This window comes from Babylonia areolata, chromosome 1 (genome assembly GCF_041734735.1).
Source record: "Babylonia areolata isolate BAREFJ2019XMU chromosome 1, ASM4173473v1, whole genome shotgun sequence".
Taxonomy (NCBI): domain Eukaryota; kingdom Metazoa; phylum Mollusca; class Gastropoda; order Neogastropoda; family Buccinidae; genus Babylonia; species Babylonia areolata.
This window is the reverse complement of record NC_134876.1, coordinates 18,704,421-18,720,664: the sequence shown is the minus strand read 5'-3', so window position 1 is coordinate 18,720,664 and position 16,244 is coordinate 18,704,421. Positions and strand designations below refer to the sequence as shown.

Genomic DNA, 16,244 nt, shown 5'->3' with positions numbered 1-16,244 from the left:
TTTGGTTTGGAAGCCAGATTCTCTCAGGCTGATGGCTAGACTAGCATACTTTTCGGTCTTGTAAATGTGGGCTTCCTCCATTCTGCATTGGTATGGCACAGTGAGCTCAGTTAGAATCGCTTGTTTCGTTGCCTTGGAGTGGAGTACTGTGTCAGGTCTCATGCTGCTCTTGCTGATGATTTCCGGGTGTTTCTTCACCTCTGGTAGGTCAACTGTGCGGTCCCAATCTTCGGCACCATCCAGCAGCCCATGTTTCCATGCTTTGGATGTTGCAGCTGTTTCTGGCTACCAGACTTTTTTGGTGGTGTGGGTGCTTCTAGGGCAGTGCTCACCACCATGTGCAAGTTCTTTTAGTACTTGGTTATGTCTCCATGTGTACCCTTCTTGGCTTAGCGCCGCTTTGCATGAGCTGAGGACATGCTCCATCGTTTGTTTGTCATGGCAAAGTGGGCACGCAGGGTCCTCTGCTTTACCCCATTTTACCAAGCTTGTATTCGAGGGAAGGAGGTCGTACACCAATCTTAGGATGAAGCTGATCCTCAGAGGGGCCATGTCCCACATGTCGCTCCAGCTGAGGCTCATTTGGAGTGCATGTTCCCATGTTGTCCACTGCCCGTGCTGGCCTTGCTGGACTGCCTTCTGGACTCTTTTTTTATCATCCTCTTCCTTCTTGATCTCCTGTATGATCATGTCTCTTTTTGCTTTCCCCCTTGCCTTGAACCACCATTCCATCTTTGTTGATCCCAGGTCCTGTCTGTTGGTTTGGGTGTGTCCTATTATGTCCCTCGTCTTGAGGCTTTCTTTCGCTGAACTGACTGCCTCCCTGACTTTCCATTTTCTGCCAGTCTTCAGCCTGGGTTGGTTGGATCTCACAATACTGTCTCCTGAGTCTTTGACAATGCTGAGAAGTCTTGCCTTCCCTACCTTGTATTCTTCGACAAGGGATTTCAGAGGTAGCCTTAGCTTTGCTTAGCAACAGTAGAGTGCACGTCAGTGAGACCAGGTGTGACACCAAGCCATTTGCGTGTGTACTTGTTGATCTTTGCCTCAATCGACTCGACTGTGCTACAGCTGATATATCAGGAGAGGCCACAGGAGCTTTGGTATCAGCACAGACTGTAGACACCACACTTTGTATTTACCAGGATGGACACACTGGTCTGTTATATGCAGGCCTTCTGCTGTCTGCTTGGTTACCTTTCCTCTTTTTGTATCTTTCAGGGACTCACCATACCATCTTCCAAGGCTCTTGACTAGTTCATCTGACACCGTTGGAATGGCTTGGTTGGCTACAGTGAATGTGACCGTTTCAGCTACCTTTCCTTTACGCAGTTAGAGGCTCCGTGATTTCTTTGGTTTGAAGTTCATCCTGGCTGAGATAACTAGCTCATATTTCACGCTTCGATATTTCACGGGTGTCATCCTCTTTTGTTGAAAGGACTGTTGTGTCATCCATGAAGGCTTTCAAAGGAGGCATCTGGTATCCGTTACCGATGTCGACTCGATCCGTTCCCTTCATTGAGGCCTTTGAGGCCTTCAAGATCACTTCCGTTGCCAGCACGAACAGGATTGGAGAAATTGCACGGCCCATGGATAATGCCAACTTCCATAACTGCGCCACAAATTTCAATGTGTAAAATATCATAAGTAAATAAATGAATGAATAAGTACGTTAAAGTAAATATATAAATAAAATAAAAAAGTAAACACACGCACGCACGCACGCACACGCACACACACACACACACACACACACACACACACACACACACACACACGTTCACACACCGCAGAGGGAGAGAGAGAGAGAGAGGGAGAGAGAAAGAATATGCAACTACTAAGATACATAGATTCACAGATCAATATCATACATACATAATCAAAAGACCCCTAACACTCCTTCTTCCCCCACTCCACCCCATGTCCTGCAACCCCTCCCCCTCCTATAGAAAAATACCTACAGGCCTGACCTTATTCAACAGCGAACCCTATCAGATAACCCTGCTTCAGACCTCTCGGGCAATCAAAGTGCTCTGACATGAACATAAATGTACCATCTGATTTACCCGTTCTGTTATTACTTAAGCTGTCTTGTATCATCTATGTCATGGCTGATCGACAGAGGAGTTGTGTATGTGGAATCCTGCTTGTCCTTCACGCCCCCCCTCCCTCTCCCCCCCACACATAGATATAAATAAATAAATAGATATATATATATATGTATATATATATATATATATAAATCTTTTTGGTTTTTTGTGTGTGTTATTTTCGGCCCAGTTATAGACGAACGTCTGCAGGTACTGCTCAAAAACGAAAAAGCTCGGTATTTATAACAAAAGCTACTTGGTCACCCATCCTAAAAGGGAGAATTACAACTGATTGAATCCAGTCCTCCGGCAAATAACCCACACCATACAATCTGTTAATCATTTTGTTAGAAACTGAGTAACCTTTTTTTGTTTTTTTTTTTTTGCTGCCCCATCATCTGCACCGTTTCAGTGGCATTACTCCCACGCCGCTCATTTGGATTCCCCCATACACAACCACACCTGGGTTCGTCCGTCACAGTTCCAGCGTGGGCAGACCGCAAACTCAGTAACAAAATGGTCTGCTACTTAAAAAGAACGGCTACTATGGTCTAAATAGTATGCTACTTTAAGAAAAAGAGAATCTGTTCAAATCTTGTGTACCACCGGAGCTTTTCTTGTTTCCGATTTTCTAATTACTCTTAGTACTTGATCTATCGTGAATTGTTCATCTAGACTGGAGACTAAGTTTTCTTCCTCATCCTCAGAAACACAGTTCAAGACTTTAGTTCCATGGTTGTCTGCTTGACTTCACACACGTTCAAACTGCACTTTCCATTTTCCTATTTCTATGGGTAGGGGTGGTGTGTGTGTTTGGGAGGGGGCGGGTGGTATTGACACCGTTATCTTTTAAAATTTTCCACATGAGACTAAAATCTTCTGCTATTGTACTTGTCTTTTACCAACATTTCCCCCATATTATCTCTTTGTCATTAAGAAATTTATTGAACTGAGTTCGCTTTTCTCTAAAACTATCATTCTTTTTTCGTGCGCCTTCTACACCCAACAACCTGATTTACCTCTACTTTATCTCATAAACAAACCAGTTACTTTTGCGCTTTTTGTTCTTCCTTCCCACCTTCACCGTACGCGGCATACCCTCGTCACCCTGATGACGAATGTGTGTCAGCCTTGTTACAGCTGACGATGTAACTGTCTCATAATGCAGATGCTTCTTCAAGAGTTTTCTGAGATTTTGCAGTCCTTAATTTAACACGGAAATCATGTCCCTTGTCTTGATCCCACTTCAGTTTTCTGCAAAACTCTTGATTGTATTAATCAATGATAAAAGACTTTTTTTCTTTTCTTTTCTTTTCTTTTTTTTTTTTTTTGGTTTATCTTCAATTCTATTTGTATTTCGATTACACAGGTGTGGGTATGATCAACTTATTTGCAGATGACAAAATAACAGGGGAACACAAAGAGTAGTCAATAATGCTCCAATCATAATTCTAAATAAAGGTGTAATGCTATTGTCACAATTTGAAATAAAGTTGTAAGAATAATCATGGCATTTCTGCTGTATATGAGGGGCCCTGGATGAGCGGCGTGGGGGTAATGCCTCTGAGACAGCGCAGATGACAGGTCTGACGAAAAAAGTAAAATGTTTGCCATTAAGAACCGTTGCAATTGCGAATTTAACATTGTGGTTTTGAGGGTAGACAATGACTATGGAAACTCTGCAGTGTTTATATTTCTTTTATCACTTATTAGAGGGAACAGCGACTACAGGGCCCAACCCAGTGTCAGGAACGGGTGCCCCAGTGTCTACCCCTGAGTCAATCACATCCAAACGAGTACCACCCACGACTTCACATTCAGTACAAGGTATGTCCGTCTTTTCTTTGTGTCCCAGTTTGTATTCATGATTGGCTTCAATTCGTGCGCACGTGTACACTTTTCTTTACGCCCAAGAAACCGCTTTGCCTCCCTTCTCTGTTCGTCCCACTCATGAACAAACCAGTTACTTTTGCGCTTTTTTTTCCTCCCTCCCACCTTCACCGGACGCGGCATACACTGGCCGTCCCGATAACAAATTTCCGTCAGCCTGTCGATGTAACTATCTAACATTGCAGTTGCTTCTTCGAGAATTCTCTGAGATTTTGCCGTCCTTAATTAAGCACGGAAAACATGTCCCATGTCTTGATCCTGCTTCAGTTTTCTTCAAAAATCTTGATTATATTCATCAATGAAAAACAAAACTGTTTATTTTTTGTTCTACTTGTACATGTTTCGATTAGACAGGTGTGGGTATGACTTATTTGCATATGAAAAAATATCAGGAGTACACGAATGGTAGTCAACAATCCTCCAATAACATTTCGAAATAAAGGTGTAATGTTATTGTCACAATTTGAAATAAAGTTGTAAGAAGAATCATAGCATTTCTGCTGTATATGAGGGACCCTGGATGAGCAGCGTGGGGGTAATGCCTCTGAGACAGCGCAGATGACAGGTCTGACCAAGAAAGTAAAAAGTTTGCCATTTCAAGAACTGTTGCAATTGCGAACTTAACGTTGCGTTCTTTAGGGTAGACAATAACTATGGAAACTCTGCAGTGTTTAAAATGTTTTATAATCTTTTAGAGGGAACAGCGACTACAGGCCCCAACCCAGTGCCAGAAACGGATGCCCCAGTGTCTACCCCTGAGCCAATCACATCCAAACCAGTATCACTCATGACTCCATCTACAGTACAAGGTATATCCGTCTTTTCTTTATGTCCCAATTTGTATTCATAAATGGTTTGTGCTCGTGCGCACGTGTATACATGTGTGTATTGTGTGTATTCTTTTCTGACACTTCATTAATGTGTTTGTCCAACTGGAGTCAGTCACGTTAAATAAACTTCTTGTCTTGCCTTGCCATGTCTTGCTTTTGTTGCTTTGGTGTTTCCTTTTTCCCAGTGGTAATGATGGTCTTCCATTTTGACAATTTCCTTGACTCGATCCGGTACGTTTTGCAGCTTCAGCGTAAGTTCAGTTTTGGGGCTGGATTCCAGATGTGTTTCTTTGGTGACCATAAAAAACATGTTTTTTTCGTTTATCGTTATATCATTTCGCTTTGAGTCTCCACAGTGTTTTTCCAAGGAAGAGATACAGTTGCAGAGAGCTGTTTGTGTTGCTACAGTCGCTCATAGGTCCCACAGTACACACACACACACACACACACACACACACACACACCCCTACCCATACAGACACAGAGAGAGAGAGAGAGTCTGTTAAATAACTTTGTTAGAAAATGAGTCACAAAATGGTCTGCTACTTTGAAGAATCGGCTCAAGTCTCGTCTACCCCCAGAGATGTTCCTTTTTCCAATTTTCTGATAACTATTAGTACTCGTAATTTGTTCATTCAGAGTGGAGACAAAAAAGTTTCCTCATCCTCAGAAAAACAATTCAAGATGTTAGTTCCATGGTTGTCTGCTTTACTTAACACACGTTCAAAATGCACTTTCCATTTTCATATTTCTATGGGGCTGCGGTGGGGTAGGGGGAGAGCTTGACACGTTTTTCCTTTAACATTTTTTTTCAATGGGACCACAATTTTTTTCTATTGTACTTGTCAATAACCAACATTCTTTTGGTCATTGAGCAATTTATTGAACTGTATATCGCTTTTCTTTAAAACTTTCATTCTTTTTTCGTGCGCCTTTTATGCCCAAGAACCCGCTTTACCTCCCTTTTTTGTTCGTCACATTCATGAACAAACCAGTTACTTTTGTGCTTTTCGATTTCTCCTTCCCACCTTCACCGTACGTGGCATACACTCGTCATCCCGATTACAAATATCCGTCAGCCTTTTTACAGCTGTCGATGTAACTATCTAACAATGCAGTTGCTTCTTCGAGAGTTCGATTACACAGGTGTGGGTATGATCAACTTATTTGCAGATAACAAAATAACATGGGAACACAAAGAGTAGATAATAATGCTCTAATCATAATTCTAAATAAAGGTGTAATGTTATTGTCACAATTTGAAATAAAGGTGTAAGAACAATCATGGCATTTCTGCTGTATATGGGGGGCCCTGGGTGAGCGGCGTGGGGGTAATGCCTCTGAGACAGCGCAGATGACAAGTCTCACGAAAAAAGTAAAATGTTTGCCATAACAACCGTTGCAAATGCGAACTTAACGTTGTGGTTTTGAGGGTAGACAATGACTATGGAAACACTGCAGTGTTTATATTTCTTTTATCATTTATTAGAGGGAACAGCGACTACAGGGCCCAACCCAGTGTCAGAAACGGGTGCCCCAGTGTCTACCCCTGAGGCAATCACATCCAAACCAGTATCACCCACGACTTCACATTCAGTACAAGGTATGTCCGTCTTTTGTTTGTGTCCCAATTTGTATTCATGATTGGCTTCAATTCGTGCGCACGTGTACACGTGTACACATGTGTGTGTTATGTATTTTTTATGACATTTGATTAAAGTGCTTGTCCAATTAAAATGAATCACGTTAAATAAATTTCTTGCCTTGTCTTGCCTTGCCATGCATAGCTTTTGTTGCTTTAATGTTTCCGTTTTCCCAGTGGTAATAACGGTCTTCCATTTCGACGTTTTTGTGGACTCGATCCGGTACGTTTTGCAGCTTCAGCGTGTACAAGTTCACTTTTGGGCTGGATTCAATTTGTGTTTCTTTGGTAACCATAGAAACAGGTGTTTTCGTTGATCGTTGTATCATTTTGTTTTGACTCTCCGCAGTGTTTTTCCAAGGAAGAGATACGGTTGCAGAGAGCTGTTTGTGTAGCTACAGTCACTCATAGGTCCCACAGTACACACACACACACACACACACACACACACACACACACACACACACACACACACACACACACCTACCCATACAGACAGAGAGAGAGAGAGAGAGAGAGAGAGAGAGAGAGAGAGAGAGAGAGAGAGAGAGTGTTAAATCACTTTGTTAGAAAATGAGTCACAAAATGGTCTGCTACTTTGAAGAGTCGGCTCAAGTCTCGTCTACCCCCAGAGATGTTCCCTTTTCCAATTTTCTGATAACTATTAGTACTCGTAATTTGTTCATTTAGAGTGGAGACAAAAAATTTTCCTCATCCTCAGAAAAACAATTCAAGATGTTAGTTCCATGTTGTCTGCTTTACTTAACACACGTTCAAAATGCACTTTCCATTTTCATATTTCTATAGGGCTGCGGTGGGGTGGGGGGAGAGCTTGACACGTTTTTCCTTTAACATTTTTTCCAATGGGACCAGAATTTTCTTCTATTGTACTTGTCAATAACCAGCATTCGTTTTGTCATTGAGCAATTTATTGAACTGTATATCGCTTTTCCTTAAAACTTTCATTCTTTTTCGTGCGCCTTTTATGCCCAAGAACCCGCTTTACCTCCCTTTTTTGTTCGTCACATTCATGAACAAACCAGTTACTTTTGTGCTTTTCGATTTCTCCTTCCCACCTGCACCGCATGTGGCATACACTCGCCGTCCCGATTACAAATATCCGTCAGCCTTTTTACAGCATTCGATGTAACTATCTAACAATGCAGTTGCTTCTTCGAGAGTTCGATTACACAGGTGTGGGTATGATCAACTTATTTGCAGATGACAAAATAACATGGGAACACAAAGAGTAGTCAATAATGCTCCAATCATAATTCTAAATAAAGGTGTAATGTTATTGTCACAATTTGAAATAAAGTTGTAAGAACAATCATGGCATTTCTGCTGTATATGAGGGACCCAGGATGAGCGGCGTGGGGGTAATGCCACTGAGACAGCGCAGATGACAACTCTCACGAAAAAAGTAAAACGTTTGCCATTAACAACCGTTCCAAATGCGAACTTAACGTTGTGGTTTTGAGGTAGACAATGACTATGGAAACTCTGCAGTGTTTATATTTCTTTTATCACTTATTAGAGGGAACAGCGACTACAGGGCCCAACCCAGTGTCAGAAACGGGTGCCCCAGTGTCTACCCCTGAGCCAATCACATCCAAACCAGTACCACCCACGACTTCACACTCAGTACAAGGTATGTCCGTCTTTTCTTTGTGTCCCAATTTGTATTCATGATTGGCTTCAATTCGTGCGCACGTGTACACGTGTACACATGTGTGTGTTATGTATTTTTTATGACATTTGATTAAAGTGCTTGTCCAATTAAAATGAATCACGTTAAATAAATTTCTTGCCTTGTCTTGCCTTGCCATGCATAGCTTTTGTTGCTTTAATGTTTCCTTTTTCCCAGTAGTAATAACGGTCTTCCATTTCGACGTTTTTGTGGACTCGATCCGGTACGTTTTGCAGCTTCAGCGTGTACAAGTTCACTTTTGGGCTGGATTCAATTTGTGTTTCTTTGGTAACCATAGAAACAGGTGTTTTCGTTGATCGTTGTATCATTTTGTTTTGACTCTCCGCAGTGTTTTTCCAAGGAAGAGATACGGTTGCAGAGAGCTGTTTGTGTTGCTACAGTCGCTCATAGGTCCCACATTACACACACACACACACACACACACACACACACACACACACACACACACACACACACACACACACCTACCCATACAGAGAGAGAGAGAGAGAGAGAGAGAGAGAGAGAGAGAGAGAGAGTCTGTTAAATCACTTTGTTAGAAAATGAGTCACAAAATGGTCTGCTACTTTGAAGAGTCGGCTCAAGTCTCGTCTACCCCCAGAGATGTTCCTTTTTCCAATTTTCTGATAACTACTTAGTACTCGTAATTTGTTCATTTAGAGTGGAGACAAAAATTTTCCCTCATCCTCAGAAAAACAATTCAAGATGTTAGTTCCATGGTTGTCTGCTTTACTTAACACACGTTCAAAATGCACTTTCCATTTTCATATTTCTATAGGGCTGCGGTGGGGTGGGGGGGAGAGCTTGACACGTTTTTCCTTTAACATTTTTTCAATGGGACCAAAATTTTCTTCTATTGTACTTGTCAATAACCAACATTCTTTTGGTCATTGAGCAATTTATTGAACTGTATATCGCTTTTTATTAAAACTTTCATTCTTTTTTCGTGTGCCTTTTATGCCCAAGAACCCGCTTTACCTCCCTTTTTTGTTCGTCACATTCATGAACAAACCAGTTACTTTTGTGCTTTTCGATTTCTCCTTCCCACCTTCACCGCACATTGGCATACACTCGCCGTCCCGATTACAAATATCCGTCAGCCTTTTTACAGCTGTCGATGTAACTATCTAACAATGCAGTTGCTTCTTCGAGAGTTCGATTACACAGGTGTGGGTATGATCAACTTATTTGCAGATAACAAAATAACATGGGAACACAAAGAGTAGTCAATAATGCTCCAATCATAATTCTAAATAAAGGCGTAATGTTATTGTCACAATTTGAAATAAAGTTGTAAGAACAATCATGGCATTTCTGCTGTATATGAGGGACCCTGGATGAGCGGCGTGGGGGTGATGCCTCTGAGACAGCGAAGATGACAGGTCTGACGAAAAAAGTAAAATGTTTGCCATTAAGAACCGTTGCAAATGCAAACTTAACGTTGTGGTTTTGAGGGTAGACAATGACTGTGGACACTCTGCAGTGTTTATATTTCTTTTATCACTTATTAGAGGGAACAGCGACTACAGGGCCCAACCCAGTGTCAGAAACGGGTGCCCCAGTGTCTACCCCTGAGCCAATCACATCCAAACCAGTACCACCCACGACTTCACATTCAGTACAAGGTATGTCCGTCTTTTCTTTGTGTCCCAATTTGTATTCATAATTGTTTGTGCTCGTGTGCACGTGTACATATGTGTGCATTGGTTGCATTTTTATGACACTTGATTAAAGTGTTTGTCCAATTGGGATGAATCACGTTAAATAAACTTTTTGCCTTGCCATGCCTTGCTTTTGTTGCTTTTGTGTTTCATTTTTTTGAGGACTCGATCTGGTAAGCATTCCTGCTTCCATATATGGCTGGATTTCGTATGTGTTTCTTTGGTAACCATAAAAACATGTGTTTTCGTTTATCATTATATCATTTCGCTTTGACTCTCCGCAGTGTTTTTCCAAGGAAGAGATGCGGTTGCAGAGAGTTGTTTCGTGCCTGCAGTCACTCATAGCTCCCACAGTCTACACACACACACACACACACACACACACACGCACGCACGCACGCACGCACACACATACACACACACACACTATGCAGTCTGTTAAATTATGTTAATATTTCTTTTATTATTTTTTAGAGGGAATAGTGACTACAGGCCCCAACCCAGTGTCAGAAACGGGTGCCCCAGTGTCTACCCCTGAGCCAATCACATCCAAACCAGTATCACCCACGACTTCATATTCAGTACAAGGTATGTCCGTCTTTTCTTTATGTCCCAATTTGTATTCATAATTGGTTTGTGCTCGTGTGCACGTGTACACGTGTACATATGTGTGCATTGGTTGCATTTTTATGACACTTGATTAAAGTGCTCGTCCAATTGGGATGAATCACGTTAAATAAACTTTTTGCCTTGCCATGCCTTGCTTTTGTTGCTTTTGTGTTTCATTTTTCCCAGTGGTTATAATGGGCTTCCATTTCGACGTTTTTGTGGACTCGATCTGGTAAGCATTGCTGCTTCCATATATGGCTGGATTTCGTATGTGTTTCTTTGGTAACCATAAAAACAGCTGTTTTCGTTTATCGTTATATCATTTTGTTTTGACTCTCCGCAGTGTTTTTCCAAGGAAGAGATACGGTTGCAGAGAGTTGTTTCGTGCCTGCAGTCACTCATAGCTCCCACAGTCTACACACACACACACACACACACACACACACACACACACACACACACACACACACACTATACAGTCTGTTAAATTATGTTTATATTTCTTTTATTATTTTTTAGAGGGAACAGCGACTACAGGCCCCAACCCAGTGTCAGAAACGGATGCCCCAGTGTCTACCCCTGAGCCAATCACATCCAAACCAGTATCACCCACCACACGACGTCCAGTGCAAAGTATATATGTCCGTTTTTTGTTTGTGTCACAGTTTGTGTTCATAAATTGTTTGTGCTCGTGCTTACGTGTACACGTGTGTTTATTCTCTGTAATTTTTATGACACTTAAACTGTTCGTCTAATTGGCTCACATACAAAGTTCACACTCACACACGCACGCACGCACGCGCACACACACACACGCCCGCGCGCGCACGCACGCACGCACACACACATGCACGCACACACACCCACATACACCACACACACACACACACACACACACACACACACACACACACACACACACACACACACACACATTTTTTAATCACGTATGGATAATCATGTCTTGTTGTTGACTGTTTGGTATGTTTCCACTTCCGTTTTTTTTTGTTTGTTTGTTGTTGTTGTTGTTTTTTTTTGGGGGGGGGGGGGGGGGGTGCGGAGAAAGAAGGGGAGGAGGGTTGGGGCAGTGTTGCGGAGAGGGGAAGCAGGCATGGGCATAGATATAATGTTTCTATAGATTCGTGGGAAGCGGGTGTGTACGCAGGCAAAGAAGTATACTGGGATGAGTGCAGACATGTGAGAGAGACTGAGGTTGGACGGCGAGGGGACTGACGTGCTAGGAAGTGAGCAGTGTTGCTTATCAACTGGTTTCATTGAAGCCAGTGTCTGCTGGTACCTGTGCGCAGTCTATGCTGACGTGGTGTGGATGAGGGTATCGTGCACTTTAATGACCATTCATAACACATAAAATAAAATAAAATAAAATAAAATAAAATGTGTGTAAATGTGTTCCTCAAAGCAAACGAAACTTCACCAGTGCAGTTGAACACATGTCAGGACCTCTTCTCCAGGTTTCTGCCTTCAGAGGGGTAACGGCCTCTACGTGGATCTCACCAACTGCGTCCGTTTCATCATGTGTTCCAATCAGATCACCAGTCGCTTCGTCTGCCCTTCCGGAACCGTGTTCAATCCCGAAACCTTGGGCTGCGATTATGATCATGTGCATTCCTGCAATCCTAGCGAGGGCTCTGACACCACGCCTGCCGATGACACCTCGAGGGAATCATCAACAGCCGTACATCCGGCTTCAGTTGGTAAATAGTCTGTGTCGATTCATTTATGGAACTGTGAACGTGTTTGTGCTTTTATATCTGTGAGACTGCATATTTTGTTGCATACCTGTCGTGCATTTGTGTGTGTGTGTGTGTGTGTGTGTGTGTGTGTTCGGGGGAGTGGGGGGGTATTTACACTTATTTTTTGTATTTATTTGTTTTATCTAGTAATTTTATAATTGTTATTCATAATACTTGTGTTTTTTTTTCTATTTTGAAAATGTTTATTTTGTCATTTATTTATTTATGTCATTTTGATTACTTATCTATTTATTTGCTTTTTATCTTGTTCCATCTGTTTATTTTTATTTACTACTTTAGTTTACCATTTCATTAATTTAATCACTTATCTGTTTACTTACTTTTGTATCTTATTTCACATCATTTCTTTTTATTTTCCCTCGAGGCCTAAGCGCATTGGGTTATGCTGCTTGTCAGGCCTCTGCTTAACACATGTGATATAGCGTATATGGACTTATCCGAACCCAGAACTGAAGTGATTCGTTTATGTCACCTATTTTTATCACTGCACTGACATGCGGAAACAAACTGATCCAACCTCCTCTCGTTAGATGCGTGTGCTCATGCTGTTTATGAGTGGCGCTTTATAGGTTGCAAGCCACTGTGGTACACGTCTTCTTCGAAGCTGAAAGATTACGATGTCCTTCAAGCTTTAGTGACTGTGACTTTATTATTCAACGCTCTTGCTCAGGGAATCTGCCAACACATGAACCAATGGAGCATGATTTTTTTTTCCACCTGCAGATATGCATGTACTTAAACGCACATGCATGAATTAAGGTATAAGTGCGTGCGTGCGTGCGCGCGCGCGTGCATGTGTTTGTATAACTGTTTTAAAAAAACGTGTACAGAAAGACTGCACCGTGTCTTTTTTTGTTATTGTTGATTTTTGTCAAAGAGGCGTCACTGCATTCACACAAATTCATATACGCTATAACACATCTGCATAGCAGATGCTTGACCAGCAGCATAACCCAATTCGCTTAGTCAGACCTTGACGAAAAAGGTGATTTAAAAAATAAAAAAAAAGATAACGATAATGACAAATGGTAAGTACAACTACATTTGAATATTGCACAAGAAAAGATAAAACAATTCGAAGGTAAATGGACCAGATATTTCAGGAAGATGACATCGTTTCATTTAACTAGAAACGGACTTGGATTTCTCTGATAGATGATTGTTTGTTTGTTTTCACCAGATCTGAAGTCATTTTGCACGAAACGAGAGGACGGCATGTACGCTGTGCCCCAAGACTGTGGCTCGTTCATTCAGTGTGCCAGAAGCATTGCACACTATCTGCCTTGTGCTCCTGGAACAGCCTTCAGTGCCGACAGACGCATCTGTGACCACATTTTTAATGTGGCCAGAAAGGATTGCTGAGGCCAGACATGTCACCAGATAAGGGGAATAATGTCTGAGGTTTTGACTTATCTTTACGGTCCAATTGTGATGGACGTTTCTGCTTGATACACATATACTGTACCCTTTATTGTTCATATAACTTTGCAGTCCAATTTTTGACGACTTGTTTTCTTCCCAACAACTTTTGTTGTTATCTTTGATTGGTTGACATGATCGGAGCCAATTATGACGATTGGTTGACATGATCGGAGCCAATTATGACGTATGTTTCTTCATGACCACCTTTAAGTTTAACCCTTTCACTTCCGGAACTATTTTGTGATTTTTGCAAAATAAACACCAACCTCGAAAAAAAATCACAAGAATTAAAATCATGCTAGAAAGTATTAAAAGCATATGTTTTCTTGAAGGAAAATGAATGGAGAATATAATTATCATAACTTAATGTTGGAAGGATGAGATAACTCCCAATCAGAGGAAGATAACTGATTTTTTTGTTTTTTTTGTTTTGTTTTTTTAATACAGAGAATATTTTGAGGGGAAAAAAAGATGAAAATTCAAGTTTGTTTATTTTGCAGGTGGAAATAGTGCTAAAATACTAGCAAAATAACTGACACAACAGCCAAGTGCAATTATGTTATTTCCTGCATTATCATGTGGTTTTAAACATAATCACTACACATAACCACACGCACACATACACATACCCTCCCACACAAACACTATCACACAATATTACAACACAAAAACTAACTGTAAACAATATTTCAGCTTGTATCTTTCATACAGAGGGTTTCATAGTAGATGAAAACCCCAAAATGAAGGTTTCTACCTAAAATATTGGGTTTTTTCTATATCCACTTCTGACATGATCCTGCCCCTTCCTGTTGATTTACCTTGTAGCATTTAATCATCATTAAGATAACCAGAATCACTTCAGCTGATCATCAACAACATTACTTTCGTTTTCTATCACGTGTTCGTAATTGCTATTGTCAAAATTGTGCGGAAAATCAAACAAAATTCTAGCCACCTCCTCTGTATTGTCGACACTCTCAACAGCTTTTTGCTTTATAAAACGCAAAAAAACTGCGTCAAAATCGAGCCAAAACTTACTGGCCATTTGCAAGAGAGGTAAGCGATGTAAATGATTGGCTGGACACCGCATTTTGCCGTTACCCCTAAACTGAGGCTATATCCGCGGTCGTTAGTGAAAGGAGAAGCGTGAGCGAAGGAAGCAGGGCTTACTTCTGGAGACGTTTTCCCTTGCAACACCTGTGGGAAGCGCTGTGCATCCAGAATCGGCCTCTTCTCCCACATGAGGACACACACCGACAGATAAGCCTGCCTGCATACTCATCCGTCGAACCGACGGGAGACTCCATCATCAAGTGAAAGGCTTAAATAAAAATTTTAAAGGTTTATTCGGTTGTTTACATAATCTTCAGCCGATTGTACTTATCAGTAGAAATTTTCTTTCTGACACTTTTATGCTGTGATGTTTATTTGGTTGGCATGATCTTGAGCCAGTTGTTCAATTTTGCTCAACATTTTTATGATGTGATCTGTATTTTGTGGGGTTTTTTTTTTAAAGATCAGATTTGGTAAAACACCTTTAAAATCCAGTTCTGATTTGTGTTTCTGCTCAACACCTGTTTGCAGTTGTGACAGATCTTTGATTTTTTTTTTTTTTTTTTTGTCCAGTTGATGAAATTTTGATTATTTTTTTTTTTTCACAGTCTTTAAGACACATTACAAAAATCATAAAAAAACATCCAACTGCTGAACTGGATGATTGGATTAAATACCAACTTTTCTATTTGTCTTTATCTTTAAGAAATTCAGTTAATTTTGGAAAGCAGCTCATATCTAGTTTCCATACTGCATGTATCAAGGAATGTAGATAAAAAAAATAAAAATAAAACAAACTTGCATGCGAAGTATGGGCAACCTGGGAGACTGTGTGTATTCTTGAAGAGAAATGAATGGAGCAGGTCCAATTTTCCAATTCCCGTTTCAACTACTCTTTGATCGAGCTGCCACCATCAATGGCCTCTTAAGAACTGTATTTGTCCCTTTTCACCCACTTGCCATTCTCATTTCATCTATACAGCCTCTCTCTCAAACACACACACATGCACTCACAATCCATACACGGATGAGTACTGTAATATGTTTGTATACAGATTCCACAATCAGCCTCATTGTAATTCTCAACCAGGTCTGAGATGATGAAATATTGTGATATTTTGTTTTTTAAAGCGCGCGCGCACACACAATCAACTGAGTACAAAGGCAAACATGGAACGGGCGAATCGTGATCACCAATTTAGTGACTGGCGAACAGGAATCTACAAATTGGGAATGACACCAAATGAACAGCTGGCTCCAGTCTTCACTGTATACTCATACACACCAAAGCTGACAGTAACTCTGACATGGATGGCAACACAATACTAGATCACTAAGGTGCACCTCTCAATATCTTTAATGCAACAAAACAGTTTCACATGGCAACACCAGTTTAAACAAACTGGTTTCAGTTTCACATACCAACACAAGTTTCACAAACGGGTTCCAGTTTCACATTTTGCCACTAGTTTCACAAACGGGTTTCAGTTTCACATACTGCCACACTCCCAAGACCTTGCACATTTTCACTCATTTTCGCCTTGCACTGTTGTCAAACACA

At 41.1% G+C, this 16,244-nt stretch overlaps 1 protein-coding gene across 1 annotated transcript; it reads left to right on the top strand.

The window, feature by feature from the left end:
• Positions 1-3,754: 3,754 nt before the first annotated feature.
• On the top strand, positions 3,755-15,496 carry LOC143294307 (uncharacterized). The gene is made up of 9 exons (XM_076609324.1): positions 3,755-3,917; positions 4,676-4,789; positions 6,300-6,413; positions 7,990-8,103; positions 9,675-9,788; positions 10,299-10,412; positions 10,953-11,066; positions 11,906-12,148; positions 13,389-15,496. Exons 1-9 carry the CDS (start codon positions 3,755-3,757, stop codon positions 13,568-13,570), a joined length of 1,272 nt encoding a protein of 423 aa, XP_076465439.1. The 3' UTR covers positions 13,571-15,496.
• Positions 15,497-16,244: the final 748 nt, after the last annotated feature.